The 18,863-nt window shown below is 36.1% G+C and overlaps 1 protein-coding gene across 1 annotated transcript in view; it reads right to left on the bottom strand.

Moving 5' to 3' along the window:
* Positions 1-18,863, bottom strand: part of LOC150101817 (protein NEDD1-like) — a 193,866-nt gene that overhangs the window by 26,865 nt on the left and 148,138 nt on the right. The window contains exons 9-10 of the mRNA XM_090399912.1: positions 18,448-18,520; positions 2,445-2,863 (exon numbers count right to left, since the gene is read on the bottom strand). Coding sequence (XP_090256038.1) covers positions 2,445-2,863; positions 18,448-18,520 — 492 coding nt within the window. The remainder of the gene's footprint in view (positions 1-2,444; positions 2,864-18,447; positions 18,521-18,863) is intronic.

Raw genomic sequence — 18,863 nt, forward strand, 5'->3', positions numbered from 1 at the left:
TGCAGCATATCGTTTATTATCAATTTTTGGATTGACATATGATGTTGAATCACTGTACTCAACGATGAAATTTGTAAAATCCAAGTATCGTTTTCGATTAACAAACCAACATTTGAAAGGATTAATAAGAAGTTCAATTAATAATTACAAACCAAATTATCAAATATTAGTTGCTAACTTAGAAATCCATAAACCTTCTACTAGTAAAGAGTAAATAAAAAAAATTTAATACATGTAAAAAAATATGTAATAACAAATATGTTTCAAAAACTTTTTTTTCCTTATACCTATAAATGATATTGTATTTATATGTGTACATATATGACTGACATAGACCTTTGGGATGTGGCTCTTAACAATTTCTGGTAGGTAACTATGGCTCTTGCTGCAAAACCTCTGGCCATCCCTGGACTATGTGATAAATCTTGGATTTGAGACACTGGAGTATCTTCTTGTCACAAAGGACTCCAGCGACTTGTGCCATTTCAGCCAGGCAGCATTAATGCGTGTACTGGTGAAGAGTACTATCAGACATCATGCAGGATCCAAGGCACTGAAAATTAGGCCTTACTAAGTTTAGTGCCATTGACTAGAATTGTGCCATCTGTTTGGATGCCACATACATTCTAAATATTCAGTTTCTGTCAGGTTAAGTCACAAAGCGAAGTCGTCATGTTTTCCACTGGTTGACTAGTAATTCAAGTTTTGCTCCGGTCTTGTGGGCCAGCAGGACATCATCGGCATACATGGGTGAGGTTGTTGCAGTCTGCAGTCATTGTGTCCATGAACAGGATAAACAGAAGTAGTAATAGGGCAGTTCCTTGGTGGAAGCCTGCCTGAATGTTAAATGGCTTCATGACACCAGCAGCACAGCAGATGGAGCTAATGGTGTTAGTATAGAGGAACTGCACCTAGTAGAGAGGCTTCAGGTACATCATGGGTGTGTAAAGTACCTAATTAGTTCATGTGGGACCCAATCAAACGACTTCTCCAGGTCCAGGAAGGCCATGTGGATCATCTTACTTTTCTTCCTGCGTCTTCCCATTAGTAGGCAGCCACTATGGATTACATCTGTCATTCCACAAAGCCACATTGATTTGGTGATATAGTAACAATGTCTCTTAAACAGGCAGCGATTATGCATTCAAAAATATTCATGGCAGAGGAGGCAAATGGGGCAGTAGTTAGTGCAGACAGTGACGTCACCTGTGCCTTTTCAAATGGGTACTGTAGTGCAAGTCTGCTAGTCAGATGGGATCTCATTTTCCTTGATGCATTTGTTGAACAGTCCTGTCAAAAACTCCTCATTGTCCTAATGTTTCTCTGGCTTCTGTGGGAATATCATTAGGCCTGGTCGCCCTGTGGTTTTTCATAGCAAGGTGGCATTTGCAACCTCTGTGGGTGTGATAAGTGGTATGATCCCAAGAACAGGGTCAGCAGTGGGAATTGGGGGATGTGGGATATTCTTCATTACATATTGCGTTGGAGAATGCCTGCTGGTTTTTGCAGTAGCTGTCCTTCTGCATCTTTGACATGTATAATATGGCATGATGTCTGGATTTGGCTAGTCTGTATATGTCATTAGCTCCTTGTGTCTTTCTTGGCCTTCGCTATGGCCTGGACATTTTCATTCCACCACCAAACTTGCTATGAATTGGCAGCCTTGTTTAGTTGCGCCTAGAATTTTTTTGGCACTTGCCCAGATTTTCATGATAGCCTCATTCCATATTTCTCTGGCTGTGTGGCTGGTTTCTATTTTGAGGGGACGACAGCATCTATAAGCTGTTGCGAATGATTAGCAACTTTCCACCACTTAATTCATTCAGCAGATGTTACTAGTTGCCTGGGTGGTCTAAGATGAAGATGGAAATCAAAGACTAGGAGTCAGTGTTGGGGAGCGATGTTGTCAGATTGAATGACCTTGGAGTCTATCACTAATTTCAGGTCTCTTCTCCATATTATCCAGTAATCAATTTGTGTTTGCAAGTACATTTCAAGATGCGTTTGCCTCCATCATTGCATGTGCCATATCCACAACCACCACATATATGATCAAAACCATCTTGGGAATGGCCAAAATGGTCATTTAAGTCTCCACCAATAATTAGTTGTTCATCAGATTTACTCTGACTGAATAAACAGAAATAATTCTAGCTGGAATGAAAGCATTCAGCTCAAAATCACTGACCACTATCCAAGCCTCAGTTCTTCAAGTGTGCCAAGGCAATCAAAAAAATCTGCATACCACAAGTGACTGAGACAGCAACAGCTGTAAAAAATTTAATCTCAAAAGCAAATCCAACTTTCCATCCTTCTCTTTTTAGAGGTGGGAAAAAAGTACAGAAAAGTGATTATTAAGTGACTAAACTTGATAAACAGTTAAATAAGGGAAAGTTTTAGTTTTTTTAATTTTATCATAAGTTTTCAAAAAAAAAAAAAATTACCTGAAAATTCTGAAGTGGTGAAGACAAATCACCCCTGTCTTTGGCTTGCATTTCAACATCTCCAGAATCAGCAATTTGGTTTTCTCTTTTAATGTCTAAATTTTGCAAGGCACCAAGCATTGGCTGCTTATTGGTGTCACAAATGGGATCTCTTGCATTAAACAATTCCATTTTATTACTGGAACTAGTATTAGACCTCTGCAATCTTATATTTAGATTCTCTGAGACAGAAATGGCAGTTTTGTGTGTCTTAGCAGTACTTGTATCAGACCTGCTTACATTTGGCCATGGTATTGGAGATTCAAAAATTAATGATGGAGAAGTATTTATATTGCCTATTAGATCTGGGCTACTAAAAGCTTCTGGCTGGACTTCATCCATATTACCAGACTGACTAAATAAAGTTCTAGGGTGTTGATCTGTAAAATACAATTATAACTCACAGTTTATAATATAAAGCATATAAATAAAGATCAGTTTTCTTACATGATCAGAGAGCAGCTGATAAGAACAATAACAGTTAAACAAGAATTTTAAAACAAATTAAATTTTAAGTGAATTCTATACATTTAAAGCATAGCATTAAAAAAGAGAACCATTTTCCAGCATGTCAGCATTCTTTGTTACACATACATAAAGTGGATAAGTATTGTGGTATTTCAATACTTTAAAAATGAAATTATTTTGGCATATTCTACTAAATTTATGAAAAGTAATAAGCAAATAAATTGTTAAAAATACACACAACTTAAAAAATGCATATGTCATTTCCTTTTATAAAAAAAATTGTATGACTCTGTGAATAAACGAACAATAAAGGTATTTCATCATACTAACATTGTTCTCCCTTTCTCCATTGCCATGATATCTTTATGGAACTGTTCATTATTTAATGCACCAAGCTTTTCATGGAAAAAAGTCCATGACAATGAAGCAAGTGAATCTTGTGGTCCTCATGTTGGATGTTTAATGGAATATTATCAGCACTGAGAAAGGATTAAAACACATTTTAATGCTTCCAATATTTTGTCTCAGTCACAGAGACATCTTCAGGGATTACAAAATACTTTTTGCAACAACACACAAATACAATACAACAGTGAGTGGAATTCAAGTCCTATCCAGGTGGTGCACCCTCTATGGGTGTTTGCAGGTGGCCTAGGATGTAAAGGGGGATCTCTGATAATTAATGTTTCCCAAATTTTGGGAAGTTTTATGCAACCGTATTTGTTTAAATTAGGTTGATTCCTGAGTGCAGATGCAGATTCAAAGAACAGTCTTTCTTTTTTGAATTTAATATGGTGGATTTTTTCAGGAGATCCTGTGGGTTGTATCCAAAACAGTCTGCAAGGCCAGATTAACCATAATCGTGATTGCAGATGTATGACTTGTGTTCTTCTAATTGGATGGTTGCTGATCTGCCTGTCTGTCCGAAATAAGCCAGTTTACAGGAACAAGGTACTCTATATACTCCAGGCACTGAGAGAGGAGGGAGCTGATCTTTGGTGGAACGGATAAAGGTAGTAGGTTTATGGAGGTTGTACTTTTTTAACGATCTGGCTATTTTTTCTGATGTGCCATGGATGTAAGGTATGGTGATGGCATTTCTGAAGTCCTTCTGAAGAGAAGGTCAGGGAATGGGGAAGGACTTGGTTATTTTTTTAATTCTGTAATCACTGTTGCCATTGAAAAGGAAGGTGCTGTGTATGTGTTTGAGTTCGGTTGAAAGAGCAGTTTCACTGGAACAAAGATTGTGGGCTCTATTGATTACAGTTTTAATAATGCCATGTTGCTGAGAGGTGTGGTGGTGGGAGAGTTTGTGGATGTATCTGCCTGTATGAGTAGGTTTTCTATATACCGAGAAAGAAAGGTTACCATTAGGAAGGAGTGTTACTAAGCTGTCTAAGGAAGGGTAAACTATTGTTATTTTCCTTTTCCATCGTAAACTGGATTCTTGGATGTAGACTATTGATATGTCAAAGATATATTCACTACTGAGTCTCATGTCTGCCGAACTTTAAACAGAACAAGAGATGCATACAATTAATAAAGTTTATTAATTAATAAATATTTCAATGGTAAATCTTATTTACCATTGAAACTAAAAACTATACACTTTTCACATGTTTTTAACTCATGCTAGCTATTGTATGCTGCCTACCATGAACCTACAAACATGTATTAATACATAAATGTAGATTCAATACCACCATCCAATACAAAAACTAGATTATCAGCATCCTCAAAAACAGAATCTTAACAATTTGCTCTCATGAGCATGCTCTCGAAATTAATCTAAAATAATAAGCAAAGCATTTATTAAAAATGGATACAGCAGGAAAAGCAAACAGAATTCTTGATGCATTCAAAAAAGAATTTATGTTTATAGGTTCATGGTAGACAGCCTGAGGTAAAAACATGTGAAAAGTGTATTTTCAATGGTGAACTGTACAATCTCTTGTTCTGTTCAGGGAACTTAGGAAGGCATTTAAAGTTTGCCAGTAAGGTTGTAGTCATTTCTTATATTAAGGAATGAATTATAAAACTTACTTAAGCTTCTCTAAGGATTTTCTTTCCTCTCTTTTGACCACTCAAGTTGTATACCAAATCTGAGTGTGGGAATTACTAAAAATTGCAGAATTTAGTCTCCTGAATTACAAAATTGAATAGGGGAGTCAGTGCAAAGTGTAACGGTGGTCATGGGTCTAAGGAGATACTACAGTTTATATATACTAATGTCAGAAGTATCAGGAATAAGAGGAAGGAATTTTTAGCAGTGATGCTTATAATTTTTGGCAACCTCACAAAAAATATTTGCTATAACAGCAGATGAATTGCAGTCAAGAAGAGTAGGTAATCAGGAAGACAGATGGGGCATTCAAGGAGATCTGGTGTCTGACAGAGGTCAAAATATAGGTTGCTGCTTGTAGGCCAGGGAGTGCAAGAGAAGATATGAAAGACAAATCAGCATAATTGAAGAGGTCACGTAATTATTATGGTAGACTTAAACTATGGCGAGTTAGAATGAAAGATCAGATGGTGAAAGAAAATGGAATTTATTTGTCTACAAAGAGATAATTACTTGAAACAGCAGGGAATAGGGAGGGGGGGGGGGAATTGGGATTTGGAGAGTGCTGGATCTGATCTTAGAATAAGATTTATCCATAACCAAGGTAGCCTCATTTCCTCGTCAGAGAGGGTGCCCATGCAGTCTTAAGTTTTAAAAGAGGTAAACCGTGAGTAGACATAACTATACAAATAAATAACGGAAAAACTCACGTAGAAATATTATTTAATAGTATAATTTTCGCCTATGTGTCACAGGCATCTTCAGTACAATTAGGCACCAAAAATTAAACACTAACTGACAATTCCAAAAAGCGCCACCTAAGTAGCTGGTGTAAGATAACTGAAAAGGTCAATAACTTTCCTAAAAAAAAAATAAAATAAATAAAATAAAATAAAATAAAAAAATTTAAAAAAATAAAATAAAATTTAATACAATAAAAAGTTAGGAAAGATTAGCTGATTTGTAAAGTACTATCTCCCAAAAAGGGGTAGACGTAAGCCGTCGGATCTGTTTAAGTTAGGAGAATGAAGTAGAGTTTCACATGCTTCTTTATAAAGGCGTTCCATGAGAAACTGACTTTTGTGAAGAACTCTTGTCTTTCTCCAATGAACTCTGTGTCTAGTGAAGATGGCATGTTCTGCAAGTCCAGACTTTTCAGGTTTAAAGTATTAAATATAAGATTGGTGTTCTTCTAGCCGAATGGAGGCAGATCTTCCCGTTTGTCCGAAATAACATCCTACCCGGAGTCAATTGAAGAGACTTAATTCTCTTATAGATAATGTATCTACATGGAATGAAGATCAAAAGAAAAAACTTAAAACCTTCTTCGGTCGTCCACCTAGATTGTATGGTCTTCCAAAAGTTCATAAACCAGGCATTCCGTTAAGACCAGTCGTAGATTGTATAGGTTGCCCAACTTACAAAATCTCAAAATTTTTATCTAATTTACTCTCCTCTTCAACTAGAAGAACTGATACTTATATAAAAAATACTTTGGATTTTAAAAATAAAATTTCAGATCTTCATTTGGACGTTTCTGATATCATGATCAGTTTAGATGTTGTTTCTTTATTTACAAATGTGCCTCTTTCGGAAAGTATTGAATTACTACAACAGGAATTTCCTTCAGACATTGTAAACTTATTTGATTTTGTAATAAATTCTGGTTATTTTTCTTTTAAAAATAAGTTGTATCAACAAATTGAAGGAACAGCAATGGGTAATCCTCTCTCTCCTGCTATCTCTAATTTCTTTATGGAACATTTTGAACAACGTATCTTTGACAATATTTCTCCCAGACCTACTCATTGGTTCAGATATGTCGATGACATTTTTGCTGTATGGAATGGCTCTTCTGATGAACTTCAACAATTTCTCAATAAGTTAAACGCATTTCATCCTAGGATCAAGTTTACCCTAGAAGTAGAATCAAATAAGCAGTTAGCCTTTTTAGATCTTCTAATTCTTCGCCAACCAGATGGTAACCTACATTTCTCAGTTTATAGAAAGAAGACTCATACAGGCCACTATATCCATGCAGAATCTCATCACCATCCCAGTCAAAAGGCAGGAACTATTAAAACACTGGTTCATCGGGCCCACTCCTTTTGTTCTACAGACGATCTTTTACAGAAAGAAATACGATATATAACTTCTTCCTTTCTATCTAATGGCTATAAGAATTGCTTCATTAAAAGAACTTTGAGTAGATTTAATATGTCTCCCTCTTCAAACACAGAGGAAATAACGCGCATTACCATCCCTTATATACAAGGCATCAGTGAACGTATAGCAAAAATTTTAAAACCACTGAATATTTTTGTTGCCTTTCGACCGTTTAGAAAAATCTCCACCTTTCTCGCTTCTCCAAACGACAAGCTTCCACATCTTAATCATCCAGGTGTCTACCAGATTCCGTGCTCTTGTGGATTATGTTATTTCGGACAAACGGGAAGATCTGCCTCCATTCGGCTAGAAGAACACCAATCTTATATTGAATACTTTAAACCTGAAAAGTCTGGACTTGCAGAACATGCCATCTTCACTAGACACAGAGTTCATTGGAGAAAGACAAGAGTTCTTCACAAAAGTCAGTTTCTCATGGAACGCCTTTATAAAGAAGCATGTGAAACTCTACTTCATTCTCCTAACTTAAACAGATCCGACGGCTTACGTCTATCCCCTTTTTTGGGAGATAGTACTTTACAAATCAGCTAATCTTTCCTAACTTTTTATTGTATTAAATTTTATTTTATTTATTTATTTTTTTTTAAATTTTTTTATTTTATTTTATTTTATTTATTTTATTTTTTTTTAGGAAAGTTATTGACCTTTTCAGTTATCTTACACCAGCTACTTAGGTGGCGCTTTTTGGAATTGTCAGTTAGTGTTTAATTTTTGGTGCCTAATTGTACTGAAGATGCCTGTGACACACAGGCGAAAATTATACTATTAAATAATATTTCTACGTGAGTTTTTCCGTTATTTATTTGTATAGCCATGCAGTCTTGACTTGGAAATTTCCAAATGTCGAATTTTCAGTTAAGAAGGTGTAAACATAAGTTAAAACTGGTTTGAACACTGTCTTGTATACAGCTAATTTAGTGTTCCGACTAATTTCTCTCTTATTCCATATGAATTTATTCAATTGACTTCCCACCATACCAGCTTTGCTGATTCTGTTGTCTATTTCTATATTTAATTTACCATCTTCAGTAAAAATTGTGCCTAAGTAGCTGAAATGTTTTACTTGTTCCACAGGTTCTCCATTCACGACACAGTTGACATTTTCAATGATTCTGCCTATTTTCATTGTCTTTGTGTTTTTATTGCTGACCTTCATACCATATCTATTACAACAGTTATTCAATTTAGTCAGAGAATCTTGCAGACTTGTAGCGGATTTATTTAGAAGTATAACATCATCTGCATAAAGCAAAATAGCTGACATTAACATCTCCAATTTTGATATCATGTTTAATACCACTTTCCTTCATAATGTGATCCATATAGATAATGAATAACAGAGGGGATAATGTACATCCTTGTCTCACAAGATTTAACATTAAACCATCTTCCTGTACTTCCTTCAATTCTAACTGCTGACTTACAACTCAAATAAAGACTAAGTATTGCTTGATATAATGCCCCATTGACACCATATAACTGTAGCATATTGAATAACTTCTCTCTTGACACCTTGTCATATGCCTTTTCCAAATCGACAAAACTTAAATACAGATCTTTGTTATATTCCCATGCTTTCTCAACTATTTGTCGTAAAGTGAAGATCTGATCCTTACAGCCTCTATTTGGCCAACCCAGATTGTTCTTCACCCAGCATTTCTTCCACAATTCTTCTCAATCGTTTCTCAAGTATACTTGCATAGATCTTGCCAGGAACACTTAGTAGGGAAATACCTCTGTAATTTTCACATTCAGTTTGATTTCCCATTTTATATATATAGGTACTATGAGAGCTCTACTCCAATCATCGGGAATTGGTCCCTCTGTCCAGGCTTTCTGAACATACAGTGCAGCCTCTGTAAGACTTTTATACCACCATACTTCAGCATTGCTGGTCAAATATCATCTACTCCTGCTGCCTTTCCATATTTTAGGCCTTTGATGGCTTTTTCTACTTCAAGTATGGATATTTATTCCTGACTGCATGCCTGATCAGTGTTTTTACCACTGTGCTATCACTGCTTATTTCATTTAGCAGTTTTTCAAAGTAATTACTCCATACTTCAAGGGATATCTTTTTCTCCCGTTTTCATGTCACCTTTATCATCTCTAATTCCTTTTATAGCACTCTTTCCTCCATTCTTAAGCTTCTTCAACAACCTCCAGAATATTTTGCCACCTTCTTGATATTTATTTTCTATATTCTTGCCAAAGTCCTCCCATGACTTTTGTTTAGCTAGTTTTACACAGTGTTTAGCATTCTTGCATTTGTCTCTATATTCTCTAAGAGCACAAGCTGACTTATTTGACAGGAACTTTTGGTATGCTTTCTTCTTTTCCTTCACTGCCTCTTTAACATCCTGTGTCCACCATGGAGTTTTATTTTTTCTATCCTTGCAGACAACTTCACCACATGCCTTTCTAGCTGAATCAATCAGGACTTTCTTCAAGGCTTGCCACTGAATCTCCAAAGTTTGATTCCTGTTCTCAAACTCTTTCATTTTTTCTTCAATAATCTTTGTGTATTTTAGTGTACAGTTCACATCTGAGAGCTGCTCAACTTTTATTCGCTTTAAAACTTTCTTACATGTTATTCTTTTCAATATGAAATTCAATTTTATCCTGTTCAAGACTAAATAGTGATCGCTTCCAATTTCAAACCCTCTGTACACTCTGGTGTACTGCACCAGGGAGAAAACATCACCATCAACAATAACATAGTGAATGAGACTTTTCTTATTTCTTGCCTCTTCTCTCCATGCGAATTTGTGCACATTTTTATGTTGGAACACGATGTTAGTAATAACTAGTCCATGTCCTGAGCAGAAATCCAACAGATATTTGCCATTATTATTAGCTTTGCTCTTTTCTCCAAATTTTCCCAAAATATTTTTGTATGTCTCACAATCATTTCCTACTCTGCTATTTAGATCCCCAACAAGGACTAACTTTTTCCTTTTCATTGTGTCAGTTGCTTTTTCTAAAGCTTCAAAAAATTCCTCCACTTCTACCTTAATAGAACCCTCAGTGGGACCATAGGCACAAATAAGTCTCATTGTCCAGTTCCCCATTCTCATATTTGCCCACATTACTCTACTTGAGACTGACTGCCATTCAAGAAGATTAGCCTCGTATTTTGTGTTGAATACTATGGCTACTCCTTCTTTTCCTTGATTGTCATTGCCTGAATATAACATTTTGTATTTATTGCTCAGAAAGATCTCGCCAGTTTTTGTCTTTTTTGTTTCAGTCACCCCTATTATGTCGATCTAGTACTTTTCTAATTCCTCAACTAGCTCCATTTCTTTGCCATTCAGGCTTCTTATATTGATAGTACCGATCTTTAACTCTGGTGATGTTGAGTTGAGGTGTGTTTTCAGATTTGTTCCAGTAGTTGACTTTTCGCTGACTTCCTGACTTTTTGCCAGGGAACCAGGTTGAAAACAACGGGTCCTTGTTTAACTGGGCGACGCCCCAGCCGGCATGAAATTTTGTCATGTTGAACCATCATTTTTTATTTTGGTTTAACCAATAAGAATACAATTTGGTTGGCTAAATCCCAAATTGCCAGCCCATCCTCGTTTGTTCAGTATCCAAGCAGATACCCAACAGGGTGCACCACGAGAAGGTGAGGATTGGACATTAGGTCAGAAGCCCTGGTCGGTTCTCCGCATTCCTTTAAAGGCTATCTGCTGAAAACTGAATGGTGATCATTTCCTATTTCAAATCCCCTAATATACTCTTGTGACCTGATTCAGCATGAAAATTATCAACAATAACACAGCCAATGAGATTTTTTCTTATTTGTTGTGTCTTCTCTCCATGTGAATTTGTGCACATGCTGGAACATATTAGTGATGATTATTGCATGCATGCCCTGAACAGAAAGCCAGCAGGTACTTACCATTATTATTAGCTTTACGCTTTTATTATTGTTATTATCTGAGACCCCCCACACACACAGGAAGTCAAGGACTCATCAATGGAAGCTATAAATTACCCAAGCCAGCTGTCATGCCTTCCCTTAATTTCATTCGTACCAGATGCACTCAGTACTCCTAAAGGCAAACTATTTCCCTTACTCACTGCTCTATAAAAGAAAAACCTAGCTCTTACCCCCTTTCTTGACTGTGAACAAACATGGATGCCACCATGTTCTCTTCCCACCTTCTATATAATGAAAATTTCATCAGATAATATCCTATAACACCCATTCAAAAGTTTATATACCTCTATCATATCACCCTTCTTTCTCCTGTTAACTAGATTCTCTAATCCACATGCTCGCAATCTGTCCTAATAATCATCATCATCATCATCATCATCAAATTCCTGCCATGTACCCTCAAGGGGTGTACAGGATATGACAGTACTACATGAAAAAATTACATCATTAATAACTTCCTATCTACAATTTTCCTCCAAATCAGTCTGTTACTTGTCAAGACTCCAACATTATCAGATCTTATATTTCTATCGTCTAAGGCACTTTGTACCGTATCAATCCACCTATATCTTGGTCTTCCTCTGGGTCGTTTTCCTGCCAACCTGCCAGAGAACACTTGTTTTGCTAATCTTTCCTCTCCCATTCTATTTAAGTGACCATACCATCTGAGATTAGCTCTGCTAACGCATTCCTGGATGCTGACAATGTCAAGTTCTTTCCTAATATCCTCATTTTTAATATGATATTGCCATTGATGCCATCTGTTCACGCCTCTAATCTTTCTCAGGACTCTCATATCTGCGGTGTCTAGTCTTTGGTCAAGTGTTTTACTTCTGACCCAGCTCTCAGATCCATAAGTTAAAATTGGTTTGAACACAGTCTTGTATATAGCTAATTTAGTGTTCCGACTAATTTCTTTCTTATTCCATATGAATTTATTCAATTGACTTCCCACGATACCAGCTTTGCTGATTCTGTTGTCTATTTCTATATTTAGTTTACCATCTTCAGTAAAAATTGTGCCTAAGTAGCTGAAATGTTTTACTTGTTCCACAGGTTCTCCATTCACAACACAGTTGACATTTTCAATGATTCTGCCTATTTTCATTGTCTTTGTCTTTTTATTGCTGACCTTCATACCATATCTATTACAACAGCTATTCAATTTAGTCAGAGAATCTTGCAGACTTGTAGCGGATTTATTTAGAAGTATAACATCATCCGCATAAAGCAAAGAGCTGACATTAACATCTCCAATTTTGATATCAGGTTTAATACCACATTCCTTCATAATGTGATCCATATAGATAATGAATAACAGAGGGGATAATGTACATCCTTGTCTCACACCAGATTTAACATTAAACCATCTTCCTGTACTTCCTTCAATTCTAACTGCTGACTCACAACTCAAATAAAGACTAAGTATTGCTTGATATAATGCCCCATTGACACCATATAACTGCAGCGTATTGAATAGATTCTCTCTTGGCACCTTGTCATATGCCTTTTCCAAATCGACAAAACTTAAATACAGATCTTTGTTATATTCCCATGCTTTCTCAACTATTTGTCGTAAAGTGAAGATCTGATCCTGGCAGCCTCTATTTGGCCTGAATCCAGCTTGTTCTTCACCAAGCTTTTCTTCCACAATTCTTCTCAACCGTTTCTCAAGTATACTTGCATAGATCTTGCCAGGAACACTCAGTAGGGAAATACCTCTGTAATTCTCACATTCAGTTTTATTTCCCTTTTTATATATGGGTACTATGAGAGCTCTACTCCAATCATCGGGAATTCGTCCCTCTGTCCAGGCTTTCTGAACTATGCAGTGCAACCACTGTAAGACTCTTATACCACCATACTTCAGCATTTCTGGTCGAATATCATCTACTCCTGCTGCCTTTCCACATTTCAAGCCTTTGATAGCTTTTTCTACTTCAAGTATAGATATGTATTCCTGACTGCATGCCTGGTCAGTGTTTTTTATCACTGTGCTGTCATCACTGCTTGTTTCATTTAGCAGTTTTTCAAAGTAATTACTCCATACTTCAAGGATATCTTTTTCTCCTGTTTTCATTTCACCTTTATCATCTCTAATTCCTTTTACAGCACTCTTTCCTCCATTCCTAAGCTTCTTCAACAACCTCCAGAATATTTTGCCACCTTCTTGATATTTATTTTCTATATTCTTGCCAAAGTCCTCCCATGACTTTTGTTTAGCTAGTTTTACACACTGTTTAGCTTTCTTACATTTGTCTCTGTATTCTGTAAGAGTAAAAGCTGACTTATTTGCCAGGAACTTTTGATATGCTTTCTTCTTTTCCTTCACTGCCTCTTTAACTTCCTGTGTCCACCAGGGAGTTCTGATTTTTTTATCTTTGCACACAACCTCACCACATGCCTCTCTGGCAGAATCAATCAATGTTTCCTTCAGAGTTTGCCACTGAATCTCCAAGGTTTGATTCCTGTTCTCAAACTCTTTCATTTTCTTTTCAATAATATTTCTGTATTTTAGTCTACAGTTTACATCTGAGAGCTGCTCAACTTTTATTCGCTTTAAAACTTTCTTACATGTTATTCTTTTCAATATGAAATTCAATTTTATTCTGCTCAAGACTAAATAGTGATCACTTCCAATTTCAAATCCTCTGTACACTCTGGTGTCCTGCACCAGGGAGAAAACATCACTATCAACAATAACATAGTCAATGAGACTTTTCTTATTCCTAGCCTCTTCTCTCCACGTGAATTTGTGCACATTTTTATGTTGGAACATGGTGTTAGTAATAACCAGTCCATGTCCTGAGCAGAAATCCAACAGATATTTGCCATTATTATTAGCTTTGCTCTTTTCTCCAAATTTTCCCAAAATATTTTTGTATGTCTCACAATCATTTCCTACTCTACTATTTTGATCCCCAACAAGGACCAACTTTTCCTAATAATCTAAATCCCATAATCCATTTTCTCCATATTTTCTCAAACACATTTCTATATATCTGTTTTTTCATTTCTTACCCTGCTAATTAGATCTCCAACAAGAACCAACTTTTGCTTTTTTATGTCAAAAGTCTTCTCAAATAACTTAGAAAATTCCTTGCCTTCTTTCATTGTACAACTTTCTGTGGGACCACGTGCACAAACAAGTCTCACAGTACAATTTCCCATGTTTTTGTTTGTTCATATTGCTCTAAATCAAAAGTTTAATTAAATGCAAAACTTAAATATGTTTTAACTTCTGAAACAGCTTTTAACAAAGATACATCTATGTAACAGTTCTTTGAAAAACATGACTCTGTCACAGACTTCACAATAATTCTCATGAAAACAACAGAAATACCGAGAAGTTAAAATTTTACGTGAAAAAGTTAAACCTATGTTGTATGTAAAAGTTACAAGAGAGAAACTGTTATGTCAAATGTATAAAAGTTATACACTTGGCATAATAGTCTTGTTAAGAGCACTCCTAGATTAAAGACTACCTGATTAAACTGTCCATTTCCTCAATTGAAATGATGAATTTTTCATTGTGGATTTTTTGGTAGGTGTGTTGGTCGTTTAAGACGGCCATAATTTTGTTGTGGTAATCGGTTTTGTTGATGATAACTACAGTGTCTCCTTTGTCAGCTTTTGTAATCATGATATCTGAGTTCTTCCTTAAAGATAATACGGCTCTATGTAAGTTGGGGGTAATGTTGGGTATTACTATTATTTTGCTATTTATAATGTTGTTCATTTTTTGGAATATTGTGTCTCTGTTTGGGTCATTTTCAAGTTTCGCTTGGAGTTCAATGATGATGTCTTTTTTTGGTACGTATTTAGGGGATATCGCAAAGTTAAGTCCTTTGTTCAGGATGGTGATTTCGTCAGGTGTGAGGGTGTGATGTGACAGATTTTTGATGGAGTTGTCAAGTGTGGGTTGTAGGGCGGTGGTGTCAGAAAGATTGGGAACAGTATATGTTATGTATTTTGTGCCTGTTAAGGCAAACCATTTTTTTGTGTGTCGAGCTTCAGTTAACAGCGTGTAGTCATTGATGTGTGTTTGGGTACTTTCGAAGAAACTTGCCCACTCATTTGGGGACAATAAGGTTTTTAATCTACGTTTTGTATTGTGGATGTATGAATAAGCCTGGCCGTCTTAAACGACCAACACACCTGCCAAAAAATCCACAATGATCCTACCCCCGACCTCATAAAACAAATCAACAGCACCCTACACACCTTAAAAAGTCAAAACAAAATAGATAAAACCACAATGAGAGACACCTCCACCCCGCACTACACGCACCCCTATATGTTCGGAAACATCAAAACCCACAAGGACGGTTATCCGATACGACCCATAGTCTCCTACAAGAACACCACCACAGCTCCTTTATCTAAATTTGTTGCCAAACACATCAAACCACTACTAACAACGTCTATCTGTATGATCAAAAATATGGATGACCTATTCTGTAAAATAAATAACACTACTCCATCCCAAGATGACATCCTCACCTCATTAGATGCAACTTCACTATACACAAACGTGGATGTCCCCAGAACATTAGACATCGTGCACACACACTACTCACAGAGGACCACACCCTACAGAGACGCACAAAACTAACACCAATTGACATCATTAGCTTGATCAAACTCACAATATCTGCAAACTTCTTTAAGTTCAACAACTCCTTATATGTTCAAATTTTCGGTCTCCCAATGGGCCAAAACATCAGTGGTCATCTAGCAGAATTATTCCTGGCACACATTGAATCAGTTCTACTCCACCCTTCTCTTCCCCCCGGCATCACCTTTTATGGCATATACGTAGACGATATTCTATGCATTGGCAAACCCTCACACATCTCCGTCTTACAAACATCCCTCAACGATTATAGTAACAGACTACAATTCACCTTAGAAACAGAACAGAACAAATCCATCAATTTCTTAAACCTGACATTAATCAGAAGCAATAACATGATAGCTACAAAGATATTCCACAAACCCACAAATATCGGAAACTACCTCCATTTCAATTCATACCACCCATATTCCGTCAAAAAATCAGTCATCCTATCACAATTTATCAATGCTTACAAATTCTCAACCAACAGCAATTATCTTAACACGGAACTAAAGTATTTAACACAGGTTTTTAAAAATCGCAACTACCCCACACATCTAATAAATTACGTGAACAACATGGCAAAATCCCGTCTTAACAATAATACTACCAAAACAGACTTCCCGACATGAATGGTCATCAAATTGCCATACATCCAAAACACATACAATGCCTACAAATACATTTTCAAAAACATGGACTATAAGCTAGTATTCACCACGAACCAAAAATTAGCAACTCTCCTAAAACCTAAAAAATCTCTCACACACAAAGAAATATTCGAACTCCACTACGTTGTCTACAAATTTCCTTGTCAAGAGGACTGTGACATCACCTACACCGGCTCTATTTCTTAGGTCCTTATGGACTAGATTACAAGAACACTTCAGGGATTGCAATATTCCCATTCCGGAATATCTGAACACAAAAAAACATCACAACATCAAAAAAGAAAAATAATACACAGAGTATAGGGAAGACTGAGATTGCAGCTCACACCCTTGAACTAAAATATATCCCCCAAATTGACAAGGCCATAATCATAGACAAACAAGACAATGAAACAATGCTAAGAATATCCGAAACTATTGCCATAAAATGCGATGAAAATTCTATCAACGTCCACCGCCCCTACCTAATTTCTGAATGTTGGACGATCCAGAACCTACAATTTAAGCCACGCCTCCGGCCATGTAGCGACAACTAATGACCTTATTTGGAGTTGCAACTTTGCCCTGACATAGCCTACATTCATTTCCGACAAAGTTCCAAAGATGGTCACACGACCGAAACGTTTTCACACCCCGTTAACCCTGCCCCAGTTGCCACAATAGTTTTACCCTTGCCTCCCCCACAAAAATGCACCCTAATTCAAAATAATACATGTATACATTTATATATATATTATTAATATTAACCCGGGTTATCCAAACTTATTTTCCCGCATCTAAACACACCCCCACGCTCCCTCCCTCTTCCCCTGCTTGTAAACAACCTTCAGCGAGACCATGGAAGTGGAAGACATCGTAGAATCAAAAAAGGTATGTACCAAATTTTTTCACCTCTTTTATTCTACCTTAATTGCCTTCTATACTCACCAATAATGCCCTAAATATATATACCCCTCTTGAGTATTGATAGCCAATGTATTTAAATAAGGGACACTCCTAAACAAAAACAGGCTATAATAGCCGTAATTACAATAATAGTGTTTAAGAGGAGTAACATGGGATTTTTCCCAGAGACTATACTTAACTGGACATTTTTATAAAAGTTCAAAATTGATTGATGGCCTCCCCCTTCCTCCTTGCTACACCTGAACTATTTTTATTGGAAAATTGCTTCAAAATGATAATAATTGGCTTGATGACACATCTTATGAACTCTGTTAAGTTAGTTCAAATGGACTACTTCATTTATTAAATGGAAAAATTATATTTATAGTGTATATGCCAAAAAATAGCTCAATGTTCATGCACTTCTGATAAAAAAAAATAGTGTCACTATACAGAATTGAAATTACAAAATGCATCTTTATTATGACCATCTATGATAATTTCTTCACCTGTCAAGTCAACCTTCACTCTTCAACTGACAAGCTGTGGGTGCAAATTTTACTGTATCATAGATGTTTGGGAAAGTCTTTGGTTAGTAAACAACTTTCATCGCCCCAGTGTGAGATCATCACCCTGCTTATCACTGGTCTGAAGTGGCTATTATTTCTAAGTTCAAGACTGACTGGTGAAAAAAAAAAAAAAAAATCCTACCTTCTTTTTGCTATAACTGAACTATTTCTATTCGAAAATCAATTCAAAATTATAATAAAGGTTTGTATTCTTTCTTAGGTGGGATTCACATAAAAAAAAATAAAATAAACTTTTTCAAGCTATTAAACTCGAAGGCCATGAATTTAAAAAAATAAAATAAAAAAAATGAAACAAACTTTTCTCCCTCTTTTTGGTGAGAAATAAACCACAGATTAGCTATTGTGTTCATACAACCTACCTCAAGTACTATGGCAACCCCTATTACCATCTCACAGTTAAAGATACCCACTCTCTTCATTTCAGACTGCAACAAAAGTGTTCTAAATACATCATTTTAAAATTAGTTTAAATTGATCTTATTTAATTAAATATAAAAATCATCAACCCAACTATATTAGAAAAATAAAAATGCATACCAAACTTTCCTCTAGAAATAGGAGAGTTAGTTGAATTTTCTGGATTATTCCTGTGACCAAACTTAGATTCTTCCTGAAAGGATTTTGATAGCATAAGTATTAGGCTTACTAACAAGTTCACTCTTACTAGAGATATATTCACATTATATATCTGATACTGTAGCAAACTTGTAAGATCAAAAGAATAGTGTTTTATGGTTGAAGGTTTATCACAGCAAATTTTCTCTGGGACAGTACCAATATTTTATCTGAATGTTTTTAGTATCTTGTTATACTGCAAGGTGAGTGTACTTAATGCCTTTGATTTGAGAAGTTTGGAATGGAAGGGGTGGTGAAGTGCAATACATAGCCAACCTCACCTTCTCCGTGGTCCATCCTGTTCTAAAAGTACAAACGAGGCATTGCCTCGTTTGTAC

Source organism: Typopeltis vanoorti, chromosome 11, assembly GCF_054136105.1.
Source record: "Typopeltis vanoorti isolate ZY-2024b chromosome 11, IOZ_Tvanoo_1.0, whole genome shotgun sequence".
In the NCBI taxonomy this organism is placed as follows: Eukaryota; Metazoa; Arthropoda; class Arachnida; order Uropygi; family Thelyphonidae; genus Typopeltis; species Typopeltis vanoorti.